The sequence below is a fragment of the Drosophila takahashii genome, chromosome 2L (genome assembly GCF_030179915.1).
Source record: "Drosophila takahashii strain IR98-3 E-12201 chromosome 2L, DtakHiC1v2, whole genome shotgun sequence".
Taxonomy (NCBI): domain Eukaryota; kingdom Metazoa; phylum Arthropoda; class Insecta; order Diptera; family Drosophilidae; genus Drosophila; species Drosophila takahashii.
In genome coordinates, this window is record NC_091678.1 from 24,275,552 (window position 1) to 24,289,960 (window position 14,409).

The following is a 14,409-nucleotide window of genomic DNA, read 5'->3' on the forward strand; positions in this document are numbered from 1 at the left end:
CAGACTTCTGCACCGGAGTTGTGGATATGGGACGCGGTGCGGGTGGAGCCGCTGCTCCTCCCTGGCGTTGCAATCCCAGGCGACGCAGCCAAGAGTTCAGCTTGCCCTCGCGCTGGGTTAAATTCGAGATAAGGCGCTTGGAGGCGGAAGGCGCCTTAAGCAGGCGCGAAATGTACGACGACATTATATTAGCAGTTTATGTCGAAATATACAGAAGTCGCAAGAGAAATTCTTACCTCCAGGTAAGAGAAATAGTTGGAAACTGAGGATTTGGTCTTTAAAATGTTTGATTTTAGATTCAGTGGCCTACTGCCAGCCAAAAAATTGTGAAATTGTTGATCCATTCTTTTAACTTCTTCCTACGCTCCTGTCAAATGAAATCTTTCAACTCTCGAAATCACTTTATTGCCTTTATTGTTCGCGTTTTGTGTATAATTCAGCATCTGGCCTCGATTGCAGTGGTAAATAAGAAGGGGGAGAACTGAAAATGGAAGCTGTGCCGCCCGTTTTCTTTTCCATGTTCACGGTTTCGAATTTTTTGGGTTGATGTTTGTTTATTTGGACAGCTAAATTGGTTGACTTTTAGCTTAGTAGTTGTTGTGGTTTTGTTATTAATTTGTTTATTGAATAATTAATAATAACTTTAAACAGCTGCCTTCTCCACCAGCTTGAACCAGTGGCCGCACTCACAACGCTTCTGGTTGCCCTTCTGCAGCCACATCCATTGCACGTAGGTCTGATCCTCTTCGCCTGGGGAGGAATGGAAAGGAATATTAGAAGGTATTCTACTTGAGTGGGATTGAATTCATGGTCCGGATAATAGCACAGAGTTTTAAACGTTTTTTTTTTGCCAAAATATTTAAATTCTTCTCGGTGACACAGAAACCTATTTCAACAAAATTCAGTTGGAAGGTGAAGATTTCTGTTTCAGACCGAATTTAAGTATCAAATTATTGTTGTTCTATTTTATAATACCTTTATAACACCTTCAATTAAATACTGCGTATTTGTGCAAAATGTGATTATTAAATTGTTTAGCATTTAAGTTTCTTGGGTATTAATAGTCCTCTAATGAGCGCATTTTCAAAACCATAAGGGTCATTTAATAATGTTACTTAGAAAGTTGAACTTAAAATTATTATAATTTAAAAATCTTAAGCTCTGCAGAGGTCAGGAGCACAAAGTAAGAAAGTTGCTTTTGGAGAGCAACCAGATGGAATACATTAAAAGAAAAGATTTGTTTGGCATATTCTTTGTGCTATTATCCAGATCCCTGCTGCTATCCTTAAACTACTCACAGATGCAGCCCACGATGCGGGCGTCGAAGGCCGATGGAATCAGGTTGGGGTTCTCCTTGGTGCCGGCGCCCCGCTTGAAGACCTTCATGTCGAAGGGATTATCGTTGCCGGCGGCCTTGAGCAGCAGCTCGCGCTTCTCGATACCAGTGGCGTGCTCCAGGGGATCGTTCATCACTGCAATGCGGAGAAAGGAGTCAATTAGAATCGTTTGGCTGAGCTCGCAAATTGATAAGCGAGTGGGCGCTCATTGGTTACATAAACAGCAGACGCCCCAAGTCCAGGGGCGTCGTTTACCAAAGGGTTTCGCTCGTTGGATGGGCCGATCCCGGCCAGCTTCCATCGAGGTGCTAACTCCGTGTGGTGGCGCATCACCGCTCCCCCTCCCTTCGGCCCTAAGTCACACATTTCCCTGCGCATAGTTATTACATAACCTCGCACTTTCCAAAGGCACTTTTCTCGGGGGGCCCAAAGCTGCAGTTTCTCAGGGATTATGTTCGCTGCAGCTGGGCAGGTGCAGGTGGGACCTGCTCTCCGCAATTATGCAATTATCCAGCCCAGAATCTCCGCCAATTTGGCGAACGTGACCAGGTAAGCAGCTGTCCGTGGGATTTCCCCTCAGCCTTTCATCCACTTACTTTTGCAGAAGCGCACGGGCGTGTAGGCAACATTCTGGCGTGCGGCGGTACGAAGCGCCAAGCGTCCACAGATCGATGCCATTGTTCGTTTTGCGAAAATTTCGGTCGGTCTTAAAGGGTGAACACCAAAATTCTTTCGTAATTTTTCACACGGCGAAACGGCGTTGCCAGATGGGCTAGACTTAAGGACAGTGCGCGACAGTCCCCCAAAGTTAAGTGTTGCAAAAGTCCCGCCTATCGGCCTATCGATAGCCCGGCGCTGCCATCGGGTCCGCAAGAGGGCGCCACTGCGTTGCCGGGCAACCAACGGTATAAACAAAAGAAATAAATAAAAACTTTGTTGAAACCGCATAAAAAATGTCTAATAAGCCGGTAATCTGCTTTGATACTTCAAAAAATGAACGATTTCAAATATCGGACAACTATAAAATGCTGCACCGCAAGCTGAAGGTCAATTGGAATGTGGAACAGTTAGTATGCCAGCAGATTTAAAAATTCTAGCTTTACCTGCACTTCTTGCATGTCTAAAATATTGTTTTGAAAATATATATAGAATACGGATATAATTTTATTAAATGTTATCCAGCTTTTTTAAAAAAAATATCTTTTGTTTAGTAATAGATTTAAAAATCCTTCTTAGAAAAAAGTAAAAATTATTGCAGTTTATGATTAATATATGTAGACATTATTAAATATTATAATTATATTGTATTTATGTATTTCGTTGGTATTATCCACTTGTAAGAGACCTACGAACAATATATGTGAATATTAACTTGATATGTAAATTTATCATACTATACCTCTTATAGAAACGATGCGGAGCTCAGAAAAGAGCGACTTGCACGGGTTAAAGTCTTTGTTCTGGCCGGACCTCAGGATCGCTTCACTGAGGACGAATTTGAGGTGCTCAAGCACTACGTGGAGGTGCAAGGGGGAAGTCTGCTGGTGCTCCTGGGCGAAGGCGGGGAGCCCGAGTTCAATACCAACGTGAACTTCTTCCTGGAGCAGTACGGGATCTACATCAACGGGGACAATGTGGTGCGACCGCACTACTACAGGAATTTCCATCCCAAGGAATGCATCGTGGGTGGCGGCGTTGTCTGCGAGTCCATGTGGCGACACCTCCTCAAGCTGGACATCGAGAAGGTGGACTACGATTTCAGTGACGAGAAGTACAAGATACACTTTCAATATCCGTATGGAGCCACTCTGAACGTTTCTGAACCGGCGAATGTCCTGCTGACCACGGGACCAGTAGTGTATCCCTTTAATCGCCCCTTGGCAGCCTACTTTACTAACGGGAATGGTGGAAAAATCCTTGCGCTGGGCTCTGGCTACATTTGGCATGATAAGTATCTTCAGGACAAAACCAACGATGCCATCTTCGAGTACTTGCTTAAGCTGCTTGGAGGAGACGAGATCACCTACAGTCATTTGGATTTCAATGATGTGGAGGTGGGTAAAAAGGATACAATTTGTATTACATTTTGTAAACAACAAGTTTACCGAATTTTACTGGTTTAATAAGCCTTCGCTATATTTATTTTCCTAAATAAAATGACATTTCCTATAAGGTTTTAAAAATAAACAAGAAAGGAAGCTACCTTCGGCCAGCCGAAGCTTATATACCCTTGCAGATAAAGTAATACTCACTGCAGTTCCAGGGATTCCAGATTCAGCGTTTGTATTTTTGAATTTTGTTTTTAAGTAGTCAAGAATTAAAACGCCTACTTCCTACAAAGTAACAATGAATTTTCTTATATATGTTTGAATATTCCTATGGGAGCCTTAAGATATAGTGGTCCGAACCGGCTCGCTCCGACATATGTACTACCTGCAATAGAAAGAAGACTTTCGGGAAAGTTTCATCGCGATAGCTTTAAAACTGAGAGACTAGTTCGCATAGAAACGGACAGACGGACATGGCTAAATAGTCTCGGCTATTGGTGCTGATCAAGAATATATATACTTTATGTGGTCGGAAACGTCTCCTTCACTGCGTTGCAAACATCTGACTGAAATTATAATACCCTCTACAAGGGTATAAAAAGGGGAGATTAACCATTAGATAGACATTTAACAATAATGAATAATTAAAAAAGTCAAATTTCCTTGCTTATCCCTCACAGCTCAGTGACAATAAGCACTTCACCGACCTGGCGTTTCTGGCCGACATGCCCAAGGCCTGTCTTATCGACTCGATTGGCACCGAGATGCCCACGGACTTCAAGCAGATGTTCGACATGAAGCTCTGTGCTCTGAGCAACCACCTGCTCAAGGAGGTCATCGACGCCTACGAACAACTGCACGTTAAGTACGAGCCGCTGAGGATCATCAAGCCGCAGTTCGAGATCCCGCTGCCCAACCTCCAGTTGGCCACGTTTCCGCCCATCTTCAGCGAGCCGCCCGCTCCGCCGCTGGAGCTGTACGATCTCGACGAGACCTTCAGCGGAGCTCGATCCCAACTGGCCCACATGACCGGCCAGTGTCTCCAGGCGCTGCAGTCGAAGGAACCGCAGCGGAGGGCCCTCAACCAGCGGGAACTGGAGAACTATGTGAAGGAGTGCGCCAGAATTACGGCTATTGTGGACGAGCGACAGGATATGGCCGCCCGCGAAATACTCAACATTGTGGCCCGCCAGATTGTCAGCTACAGACCTTATGCGGAGGACGCTCCGGTTACGAAATTCCTCGCAACTTTTTTCGGGCCAATCAGCAGAAACAGAATTATGTGAATATAAAATATATAAATTGAAAACCTAGTCTGTTTTATGTAAACATGTTGGCGACTCGAATTCAAACATGGCCGGCAAGCCAACGTTTCTCCGCAGGGCTCCCGAGTTAAATTACACCGAAGGCAATTTTTGGAGTGCGGGAAACACAAAACCTGTGGGAAGTAAAGCTATATTGCTGCACTTATCCGTGGTTCTCCTATCGTTTAGTACGAAAATTGTTTACTTAACACAATTAATTATTTGTATTAATATTTCCCCATACGTCAAGGGCTCCTCTTACCCCGCCGATCGCCCCGAAAGATTCTCCGAGGAGCTGTTCTGTTTTTAGGTGTCAACAATTTGTTTCCGCTTTTCGAGAGGGGAAGTCCCGTCCCTCGCTGCTAATTGGTATGATAGGCAGGGGACGGGGAGGTTTTAGTGTGTGAAACCGCTAGTTAATGCTTGTCACAACAAATCTTGTCATCAATCTAGACTCCCTGGGGAGACCCACTGTCCCAGGGAGTGGAGTCCTGTAAAAAACTATTGCGCAACTGGCGGTTGTAAATTGTTTAGATTTTCTTTTCTATCAGACAAGAATTCTCTGGAGCTTAAGTGCTGCAGGATGCGTTAAGGAAGGAAAAGCATACCTGAAAACAGTTGCTGATCTTAAAAAACCAAATACATTTTTAAAGGAGTTCAAACTGAGAGTTGTTTGGAATTGAATAATCCTTGGCAGAAAGTCAAAATATATACAAATATTATAAAGATAAGTTTGGAAATCGAATTACATCAGACCAAACATCTATTTCGCATTATTTCAGACATTAATTCAAATCAGAGAACTTTCACGTTAGCCAGTAAATGGTTAAACCATTTATCTGTAAATTATAGGCTCATTCCACGTGAAACGTGACAGGCCAATTTGGGTCAAATCTCAGAATCAATCGAAACTTTTTTTTTCGATAGAGGACTGAAATATAAGGATCGGTTATTATTTTTTTTTTTAAACTCTTACCGTTTATTTAAAAAAAATAATTTTCTAATTAAGCTCCGATTTTTCAGTTATGCATCACTTGAGACTCGTTTGAGTTATTTTAATATTTGGTATGCAACTTTGTGGGATATGTTCATGTCTTTCAGAAAAAAATTTCAAAAATTTTAAATTTTAAAATGAAGTATTTTTTAGGAGAATTTAAATTTTAAAAAATTCTGTACGCCGAAATACACGCGGTTTCCGAATAAAAAAAAAATCCTCATATTGCTTCATCAATTCTTCACGAAGTGGTAAAATAAAATTTGTGTATTTGCAAGACCTACTAGTAAAGACAACGATTTTAGTTTGGCAACTTTGCATAAAGCAACAACAGCGCAACGTGTAAGTATATACTTAAGCATTACTATATGGTACTCCAATATACTTATACAGAAGAAGGATAACCATATTTTCAGATATATATTTCTGCACAACCTTGGAATCTTTAGAATATTTTTATAAAGGACCAGGAAGTTTTGTATCAGTCATATATTATTTAAATTAATTGAATAAAACTGTTATTTTTTTTAAATATTACAAACAACCCCTGTTAATATTAATATTCCCCACGAAAGCCCTCCTTCGAACAGCCAAGACTGGTGGTGGTGGTGACCCCAACTCCCCGACAACGGCTGTTCAATCAATCAATATTGAAGGTTCCCACACCGCAGGCGGGGAACTGGAACTGCATGGGTCCCCCGATCCCTCGCTTGTGTGTTGGCCATTTTGTTTGCTATTTCTGTTTGGTTTTTTCTTCTGCTGACCGCTAAATATAACGTTGGACGGCTAAGCCGAGAAGGTGGAAAGGCGGTTCGGGGTGCAATAATCTGTCGGGGGAAAAGAGGTTGGGCTGAAATCGGATACGAGCCAAGTAGGAAGTTACCTTGAGTGCATTTCTATATATTGACAGTGACAATGCCCGCCCAAGTCCAAGTTGCAGTTCATTCATGGTTTCAGTTGGTTCTCCTTTTCTTTTCTTTTTAATTTTTAATGCAAACAGGTTCACAGGCTCACAGCACAGAAGCCGCACAAGTTTTTCCCGGCTGCTCATCCTCATGCTCGTTCGCCTTCCACTTTTCCTCAGTCACCTGGCCACCAAGAGGCGTTTCATTAACTGAAGGGAAAACGATTTTATTTCTGCCGATTCTGTTTGCCGAACGAATCCAGCTGTATTTGCCGCACTTCCGTTCTCCCAAAACCAAGCGCAAATATTCGGAAAAGTCCTGACTTTTCAAGTGGTCTGTTTGACTTTTCGTCGGCATCCCTTTTCCCAGCTGGGATTTTCTGGACCCAAATGCAGTTTAATAAATTAGTTATCTTCCCAAACTGTCCAACATTTGTCACCTGTGAGAGAGGCTTGTATGGGTGGCGGGGAAATTCCGGGAAAACCCTCATGAAGCACGCAGTGATGCGGGTCGTCGCGACATCATTTTAATTAAATTACAGCCACCAAAACGTGCGACACTATAATAATTTTTATTCATTGTCAAAAATGGGCAATCATAAAAAACAACACGTCTGCATCGCAGCTGGTAAAGGTGGAGTTGTGGGTTGCCCTAGGGGAGGGGAGAGTGTGCGGGGGAAGCTGGCCAGACACGTCCACATCCACAAACATAAACAGACACTATCTCACATAAAGGGAATGTAACAATCAATTAGCAGGCCAGATAGGTTCAGAACGGGGATTTTGATTAACCCTTTGGTATCAGGCTTTACTAACCAAGTTAAAAAAATTATATTTCTAAATTTATATTTATGAAATTTTAAAGATTTTCTATTAATATTTGACTGATTTTTAAACCTGCAAAAAAATATAAAATATCAGTTTAAGATAGCCTGTATGTCCCTGTCATATTACATTTAAAATTTTCTAGTTTTCACAGTTTAACTTGATCTTTTATTTTCCAAAATGCACTTAAATACCATAAAATAATATTTTAAATATTTATAATTGAAAATTGCGACTTTTCTATTAATTTCCGTTTACTTTACTATTATTTATAAGAAGGAAATTACTCTAAAAATGGAAGATATTTTGTAGTCGTATCAGGGGATAGTGAATATCGGTTGACGGACTTAACAGAATATTTTAAAAGTTTTTTTCTATTTTTTTTAATTTTTCCCTGCTTTATGATTTTTAGTGTTTCGCGTTCTTGGCCCCTCTCACCCGCGACAGGGTTAAATCGCTCCGGCAGGCGTTGACCCAAGATTGGCTTGGCACGCTTCTTCGTCCGCTTGGCTCTTTGTCTCTGTCTTGGTCGGCCCGTGGTTGTTGTTGTCTTTTACTGGCAGGGCCGCGTTGTTGTGGCTGTCGCTGTGGGGCCCAATGTCAATGTCTATATGGCCATCATCGGAATAGAAAGCTTGTCTTTTACGCTCTGGCATTGTTATTAATTTATCATTAAGTCGCCGTTGTACAACAAGCTCTAATGATGCGTGTAAATGCTAAACAAATCACACACTCCACCCAGAAAACACCGATTTGAAATCCAAAATATCTCACACCAAGCCAGGGGAAAAATGCTCGAAGCGCGTGTACAATTTAAAATGAAATAAAATCAGACTGCGCAGCTTTCGAAATTTTATGAGCTTGTTGTGCTTATTAGTCGCACCGCGAGAAATGGCGACAGGCCACAACACCACCAAAACAACGACAACCAGAACAGGAACAGCAACAACCACAACATGCATTTCCACGGCTAATTTTTCACGCGCACTCCGTCTCCATTCCCGTTGAAAAAGTCGGCAACCGACAGCGACAGCTCCTGACCAGGCTATCACTTGCCAAAGTTCCACCAAGGGTATCATTGTTATTGTGTGGCCTTTGTGCTAAAACTTGTCTAATTTCCGGCAGAAAAAATATTTATAAATTCAATATTAGATGGAAATTATAGGACTTCTAAAAGGGATATGTAAAAATTATTTATCAAAAATATATATACTTTATTTGATAATGCAATTAACGTTGTAACTCAGACCCAAATTATATTTAAATTATAATCACACCAGAATTACATGTTTTGTAGCTTTTATTTTATCACCGGCTTTTATATCTTTTATTTTCGATTTATTAATACAAATTCCTATCCCCTTTCCAATGCAGATAGGTCACCCAGCATTCGACGATCTACATTTAGCTGCCGTAGGTTCCTTGTGCTTTATTTTTATATTTTTTGGCACGCCAGACACGCACGAGAAATTCCAAGAGATAAGGATCGTGTACGACAAGGTGTATTATGGACCCCCAGTCCAGAGTCCCCAGCCTCGGAGCCCCCGTCGCATTGGCCCCCCGTTCGGCAGCCAAAGGCCCACTGTCCTCCAGTCGAAGCTGTGCCATACTGTCGAGTGCCATACTGTTGACTCTGTTAAATTGCCAATATTTATGGTCCTGCCTGCGCGGGCTGACTTGTTAAATGGGTGTTCCCTCCAGCAGCCTTTCAGAGGATGCCATCCCGAGTTCCACACCGTGGTCCGAGTTCCTGGGGTCCCGTGGTCCCCTCCAGAGTTGGTAGCTGCAAAACGTTTAAAGACAAAACGTGTTGGCCCGATAAGGCAGCTGGCCGTGGCGAAGGGCCCGGGCCATCAATTTTGACGTATGCCCGTCAAAGTTTTTACGGGCCAGCACGCCATTTTGAAAGTGCCCCCATAGATCGAGACCAGATCCAGTATCTCTCTCTGTTTCTACATATGTACTTATGTGCAGCTAAGCAGAAATGTGCAATGTCGTCGCTGAAGCTATAAAAATGTCAAAACATGCAGCAAATAATGAAGAATTATAAAGAAATCTAGCGAGAGCAAAAATCACACAAAATAAGAGCACGTCAGTCGCAACGTCGGTCCGTCCGTCATTCTGCCCCTCAGTTCGTCGAGCTCTATACAAATAATACCCCGTCGTCTGTGGCTTATTCTCTACAAAATGCTAAGGTGGCTCGAGTTCAGGTGATTTCTTGTAATCGGATAATAAAGTTAAGGGAGCTCTTTACATTTGGACTAATGATTTATTTATTTTTTGTTTAAAAAATTTGTAATAAAAATAAAATTACATAACAATCAAATGTTAATCCAAAATATATTAAATAAAACGTCGATAACGTTCTCCTTTTTCATATTTTACGACGAACAATATATACCCTTTAAGTAATCTAATCTAAAGTGTGATAAAAGAGACAAATTATAAGACTTTAATCGATAGATTTGATACGCTTACATTATCTTGGTATAGGGTGAATAGTTATCAGCATTGCTTTAAATAATATTAAAAAGTAAAAGGACCCAGGGCATTTATAATTCCTCGTAGCCCAACTCTTCCCCATCGTCGCCCTTATCTCACTGGATGTTTAATGGACAAAAAAATAAATTGTGCTTTTTTCCCCTGGCTTGTTTCCAGGTTGATACGCCGCTGATCTTGCGGTTTTTATGGTTTTATATCGCATTAATGCCACTTTCCATGGTGGCTTTTTTGCATTTATTTTGGCGAGGAGACGCACGCGAATCTGCCATGATGCTGACATTTCGAAATCACCCGAATCCCTTCTGAAACCGTAGATGTGTGAGAGAGGAAAGCTCTGGGCTTATCTCGATCTGAATGATCGTCACCTAAAATGTTATAAGTCACACCTAGCCATTTGTCAGATTTCTAGCCGCCCATGGGAGGCGAAGGCAGCGGGCAGCGAGACTTGTTCCATAAATCAAATCGGTGCACGTTACATTTGGGGTCTATAAAAATGCAAATTGTATGCATAAAGTATAATTTTTATAACTTAATTAACTGAGCTTTGCCGCGAAGTGGCACTGGGGGACCTGCTGTGTTTGTTGGCTTTTCCTCATTAGGCTGGCGCCAGGTTTGAAATTGATTTTGGCCGCATTTACATGACAAAGCTGGTAGGAGGCTGAGTTGGCTCGGGCCGATTTGTCCGCGATAAGCTTATCAAATGGTAGCTGTTGCCGCAGCTTCTTCAAAATCATCCAAGCCAGGGCCTCAAGTTGACCGAATTCTCGGAAGGGCCGCAGATAAGACGAGTGCCAGACGAACATTAAATAATCTCCCTCTAATTTGGGTGTCGTTTACACGTGCCAAGATCTCTTGACTCGGCTCAACGCGACTCGACTCCACTCCTGACTCCCTGACACTGATGAGGCCCATCAAGATGATGATGGGTCGGGTGTTGGGTCCCGGCAGGGTCATCAAACACTTGGCTTTATCGCTTCATCTCGGAATGTGCGTGATATGCGTTTCCAGGGGGTGGCGTTGTGGAGTGTAAAAGTTTACATATTTGATTGGGTTTTATGGAAAGGTTTCGGGGAGTTCGCATTGGTCATATATCTGGGGAATGTTTGGATGGAAGTGATGATAGTCCTCTGAAATGGCATTGATCAGACGTTATTTAATTGCCAAATGAAGAAAGAGAATATATTTATTGTGCATGCACGATGATGCCAATTAAATTATAATATAAACGTTCAATATCTTTCTAATCTTTTAAACCTCTCGCAATTATCCTGATAGCCATTATTATTCTTATCCTTTGTTTTTCCGTCTTCCAGACGTTATTTATTTATTTATATTGTGTAACTGGCTATTTTCCCTCCCCCTTTTCTCCTTCGGCCCTGTTTCTCTGCTGGCTGACACTTGACCCTTTTAGAAAATAACGAGTTGTGAGTGTGTGATGGGGTGAATATTGGTGACTGTCTCGAATTCGAAATCTGGCGCCGTTTACATTGCCCGCGGCTAAACAAAAAAGAAACATCAGCCAAATCCACACACGAGAATGTCTATACAAAAGTCAATAAACTTCAGTTTGATAGGTATGTGGACGACAGCAACAATCAGAAGGGCAGCAAAATCAACAATAATCGCGACAACGGGGGGCGTATCGACTTTAAGGGATAAATAAAGGGGTTTCCTTAAATTCAACAGGTGCAATAATACTGCATCGAACCATCTTACGAAGCTATATATAAATTTCTTCATAATTAATCGTCAACTTACGTTTAAATACTACTATCTTATTAAGAATTCATATGTTCTGGTTTTGTTAACTTATATTTAACAGATATAAAAATTATTTACAGTGGAGGATGCATACTTTTTGAATACCAGATTTACTTTAACTTTTCATAATTTTCAACCGTAAAAATTTGCAAATCAGTATTTATCCACAACAAATTGTGCAACTATGAATGTAATTCCTCGCTTTTTAAACGAATTTTGTTGTTGAATACTTTTTGAATACCACGTTTCATTCTTATTTTTACCACCCGTGGTTTCTCGCTTAAAATTAATATTAAAGCCACATGAAGGCATTTAATCCTTTATTGGATCTGTCATCGACTTGGATTAGTCATTACAATGAGTTGCGTATTCCCTGATATTTCCATGAGACACCAGCAATATGTTCCAATTCCAGACTACAAAGATTGTTTGCTATTCCAGTGATAGTAGTTTCTATCGAGTATGCGATGGGTTAACCCTTGAAAACCCACCACCTTTCAACGCTGACTCATCCGACCAGCTGGCTCTCCGTGGCTCTTCCCGCTGGTGACTTACTGTCACTAACTGGCGCTTGGACCGGGCCCGTTGGCCATAAATTATCCGAAAGGGAGGACCCTACGCCTTTGTATCCCAATTGGGGACCCGGTCAGGGCTCCGGGTCTGGGTCTTCCTCCTCACTGTCGCCAGCTCCGATGCCAAGTGATTTTTTCTTAACGCGCCCAGCGGGCGCTCATTGTCCAGGCAGTTAAACAAGACGCTTTTCAGCTCGTAAAACAGGCCACAAGAGGGATCGGAATCGGGATGGGGATCCCTCCTTCTGCCGGCCGTTTGTTTTTGTATAATAAAGTTATTGATTTGTGTTTAAGTGCCGTGGGTGACCCCTTGGAGCCGCCAAAACGGATGGGGGTTCGAGAAGAAAGCCTTTCCCCTGGAAATTAATGCGTCGCATTTGGTCCGACAATCGTTGGCATTTATCAGTTTATTTGCTTTACTACACGCTGAGCAGTTTAAGGCCCAAAGCTGACGCCTGTCAATTTCGACATGAGCAAGTCACTCCCCTCGAGCAACCGACTACTCGACCACTCCAATACTCCATCAGTCCAGTTTCCATCGGGCTGTGGGCGGCGCATTTAAGTAGCTTAAACAGACGCGGTGGTCCAAGACATAACTTTGTCTAATGACTCGGAAATCCGTCACTAATAATAAGAGCCAGGGCAATAAAGAGGCAGCGAGCATTTGAGAAGCAGCGTTCGGCGATTGCTGATGCATTTCTGCACTTAACTCGAACTGGCCAGCTGAGCTCCCATCCGAGGCCGGGATGCAGATGGAGCTGGAGTTGAGCTGGAGTTGGGGCCTCTGACACTGAGCACGTGTGTGCTGCCGGCATAATCCTATTACCCAGCAGACGTCGCTCGAGTTTTATGAATGAAAACATTCCTCTGACCACAGAAACAAATGGTTGTTGAAATGAACGAAGACAAAAACCAATTTAGGGCGTTTGGGGGTGGAAGGGAGTATTGGGCACAACTCACAAGTTGATAGAAAAATCTTATGGGATTAGTAATTCAAGAATCAATAAATTACTATTTATTTCAGTTACTTCTACTCTTCTTGACCTATAAAAATACAAGGTTCCATCATACAGACCTTGACAGACCTTACTGTGTGCTTTAAATATACTATATATTTAATGAACGAAATATTTTTAGCTTCAGTAAAATAGCAAGCATTTATTAGCATTTAGTTTAAGAGCAAATTAGCTCAATCAATGAAAATAAATTAATTAATCTCAGTACGCCTAAATCAATCTGATACTTTTGGCTGCTTACATTTACCACATTGCCTCTCGGCTTATTTATTCATCATTATAAATACATCCATATTACTAATGAATTGCCTTCCCTTTAATTTGCAAACCGTGCCGAGCCCATCTTATCTAACTCATTAGAGGAAGTTATTCCGCTCCCCCTGCAGGGACCAATTTAAAGCAGCACCGTAGTTTACAGCTTAAAGTCGGATGGAATTAGGAACACGCCCTGCCCACGCCCATATAACACCAACCAACCCCACAGCTCTACACCTCCAAAAAACCAGAATTGAGTGCTTTTCCGCGCGCATGCGTCCAAAAAATCATCGCCAGCCGGCGGGGGAGGATATTTCGCTTCCTCGGGGAGCAGGACAATTCAAAATGGCTGCACAAATATTTGGCAAGGGAGTGCCCCAGGGGCGGGTGTGCCGGGTGCGGGGGCTGCTGTGTTGTTAAGCCTAACTGTTACTGTCGCAATTCATTGAATTTGCAGGGCTAATTAAACACGTTAACAACTGTCGCGATGCGCTGAGCCGTGCAGGGATAACTTGCTCCAAGATCGTTGTCGTCGTCGTCCAGACGCCAGTCCCAAAAAAAACAAAACCCGGTAAAGACAAAAAAGGCAACAAAAGAGAAGACGAAACTGACCGTATGTCTCCTAGTCTGCCCTGTGATTTTTGGCTAAAGACCAGCGGCTTGGAGCTGTCCGCAATATCCCGAAATTGGTCAGGCTAATGCGAGTCGACATTTCGCCTGGCGCCCAATCAAGTGTTTCAAAATTGGGTTAGCCAGAGGATCGGAAAAAAGGAGACCCAGAGCCAGAACCGTTCGTGGAAAGGTCCCCAGAAGAAGGGCTTCCAGGAAGCTCTAGCGCTAAGTTTGCAGTCCTGCCAACCTTGTTTTGAAATTTATTGATTTAAGTGGTTT

General features: G+C 42.4%; 3 protein-coding genes across 3 annotated transcripts in view; 1 reads left to right on the forward strand and 2 right to left on the reverse strand.

The window, feature by feature from the left end:
- COX5BL (Cytochrome c oxidase subunit 5B-like) overlaps positions 1-269 on the reverse strand; it is a 704-nt gene extending 435 nt beyond the window's left edge. Inside the window, exon 1 of the mRNA XM_017156295.3 lies at positions 1-269. Coding sequence (XP_017011784.2) covers positions 1-184 — 184 coding nt within the window. The 5' untranslated portion in view covers positions 185-269.
- Positions 270-389: 120 nt separating this feature from the next.
- COX5B (Cytochrome c oxidase subunit 5B) lies at positions 390-2,134 on the reverse strand. The gene is made up of 3 exons (XM_017156297.3): positions 1,934-2,134; positions 1,299-1,472; positions 390-750 (listed from the first exon to the last, which is right to left on the reverse strand). Exons 1-3 carry the CDS (start codon positions 2,013-2,015, stop codon positions 644-646), a joined length of 363 nt encoding a protein of 120 aa, XP_017011786.1. The 5' UTR covers positions 2,016-2,134; the 3' UTR covers positions 390-643.
- A 35-nt stretch (positions 2,135-2,169) lies between these two features.
- IFT52 (intraflagellar transport 52) lies at positions 2,170-4,671 on the forward strand. The gene is made up of 3 exons (XM_017156260.3): positions 2,170-2,403; positions 2,746-3,391; positions 4,066-4,671. Exons 1-3 carry the CDS (start codon positions 2,291-2,293, stop codon positions 4,669-4,671), a joined length of 1,365 nt encoding a protein of 454 aa, XP_017011749.2. The 5' UTR covers positions 2,170-2,290.
- The last annotated feature ends 9,738 nt before the right edge of the window (positions 4,672-14,409 follow it).

What these genes read in the sequence shown, in the direction of transcription:
- COX5B (XM_017156297.3), bottom strand. Translation starts at nt 2,015, where the DNA reads ATGGCATCGATCTGTGGACGCTTGGCGCTTCGTACCGCCGCACGCCAG. An exon ending in GCCCGTGCGCTTCTGCAAAA is followed by an intron (nt 1,473 to 1,933) that starts GTAAGTGGATGA and finishes TCCGCATTGCAG; the next exon opens with TGATGAACGATCCCCTGGAG. An exon ending in CCGCATCGTGGGCTGCATCT is followed by an intron (nt 751 to 1,298) that starts GTGAGTAGTTTA and finishes ATTCCTCCCCAG; the next exon opens with GCGAAGAGGATCAGACCTAC.
- IFT52 (XM_017156260.3), top strand. Translation starts at nt 2,291, where the DNA reads ATGTCTAATAAGCCGGTAATCTGCTTTGATACTTCAAAAAATGAACGA. An exon ending in GTCAATTGGAATGTGGAACA is followed by an intron (nt 2,404 to 2,745) that starts GTTAGTATGCCA and finishes TACCTCTTATAG; the next exon opens with AAACGATGCGGAGCTCAGAA. An exon ending in TGGATTTCAATGATGTGGAG is followed by an intron (nt 3,392 to 4,065) that starts GTGGGTAAAAAG and finishes TATCCCTCACAG; the next exon opens with CTCAGTGACAATAAGCACTT.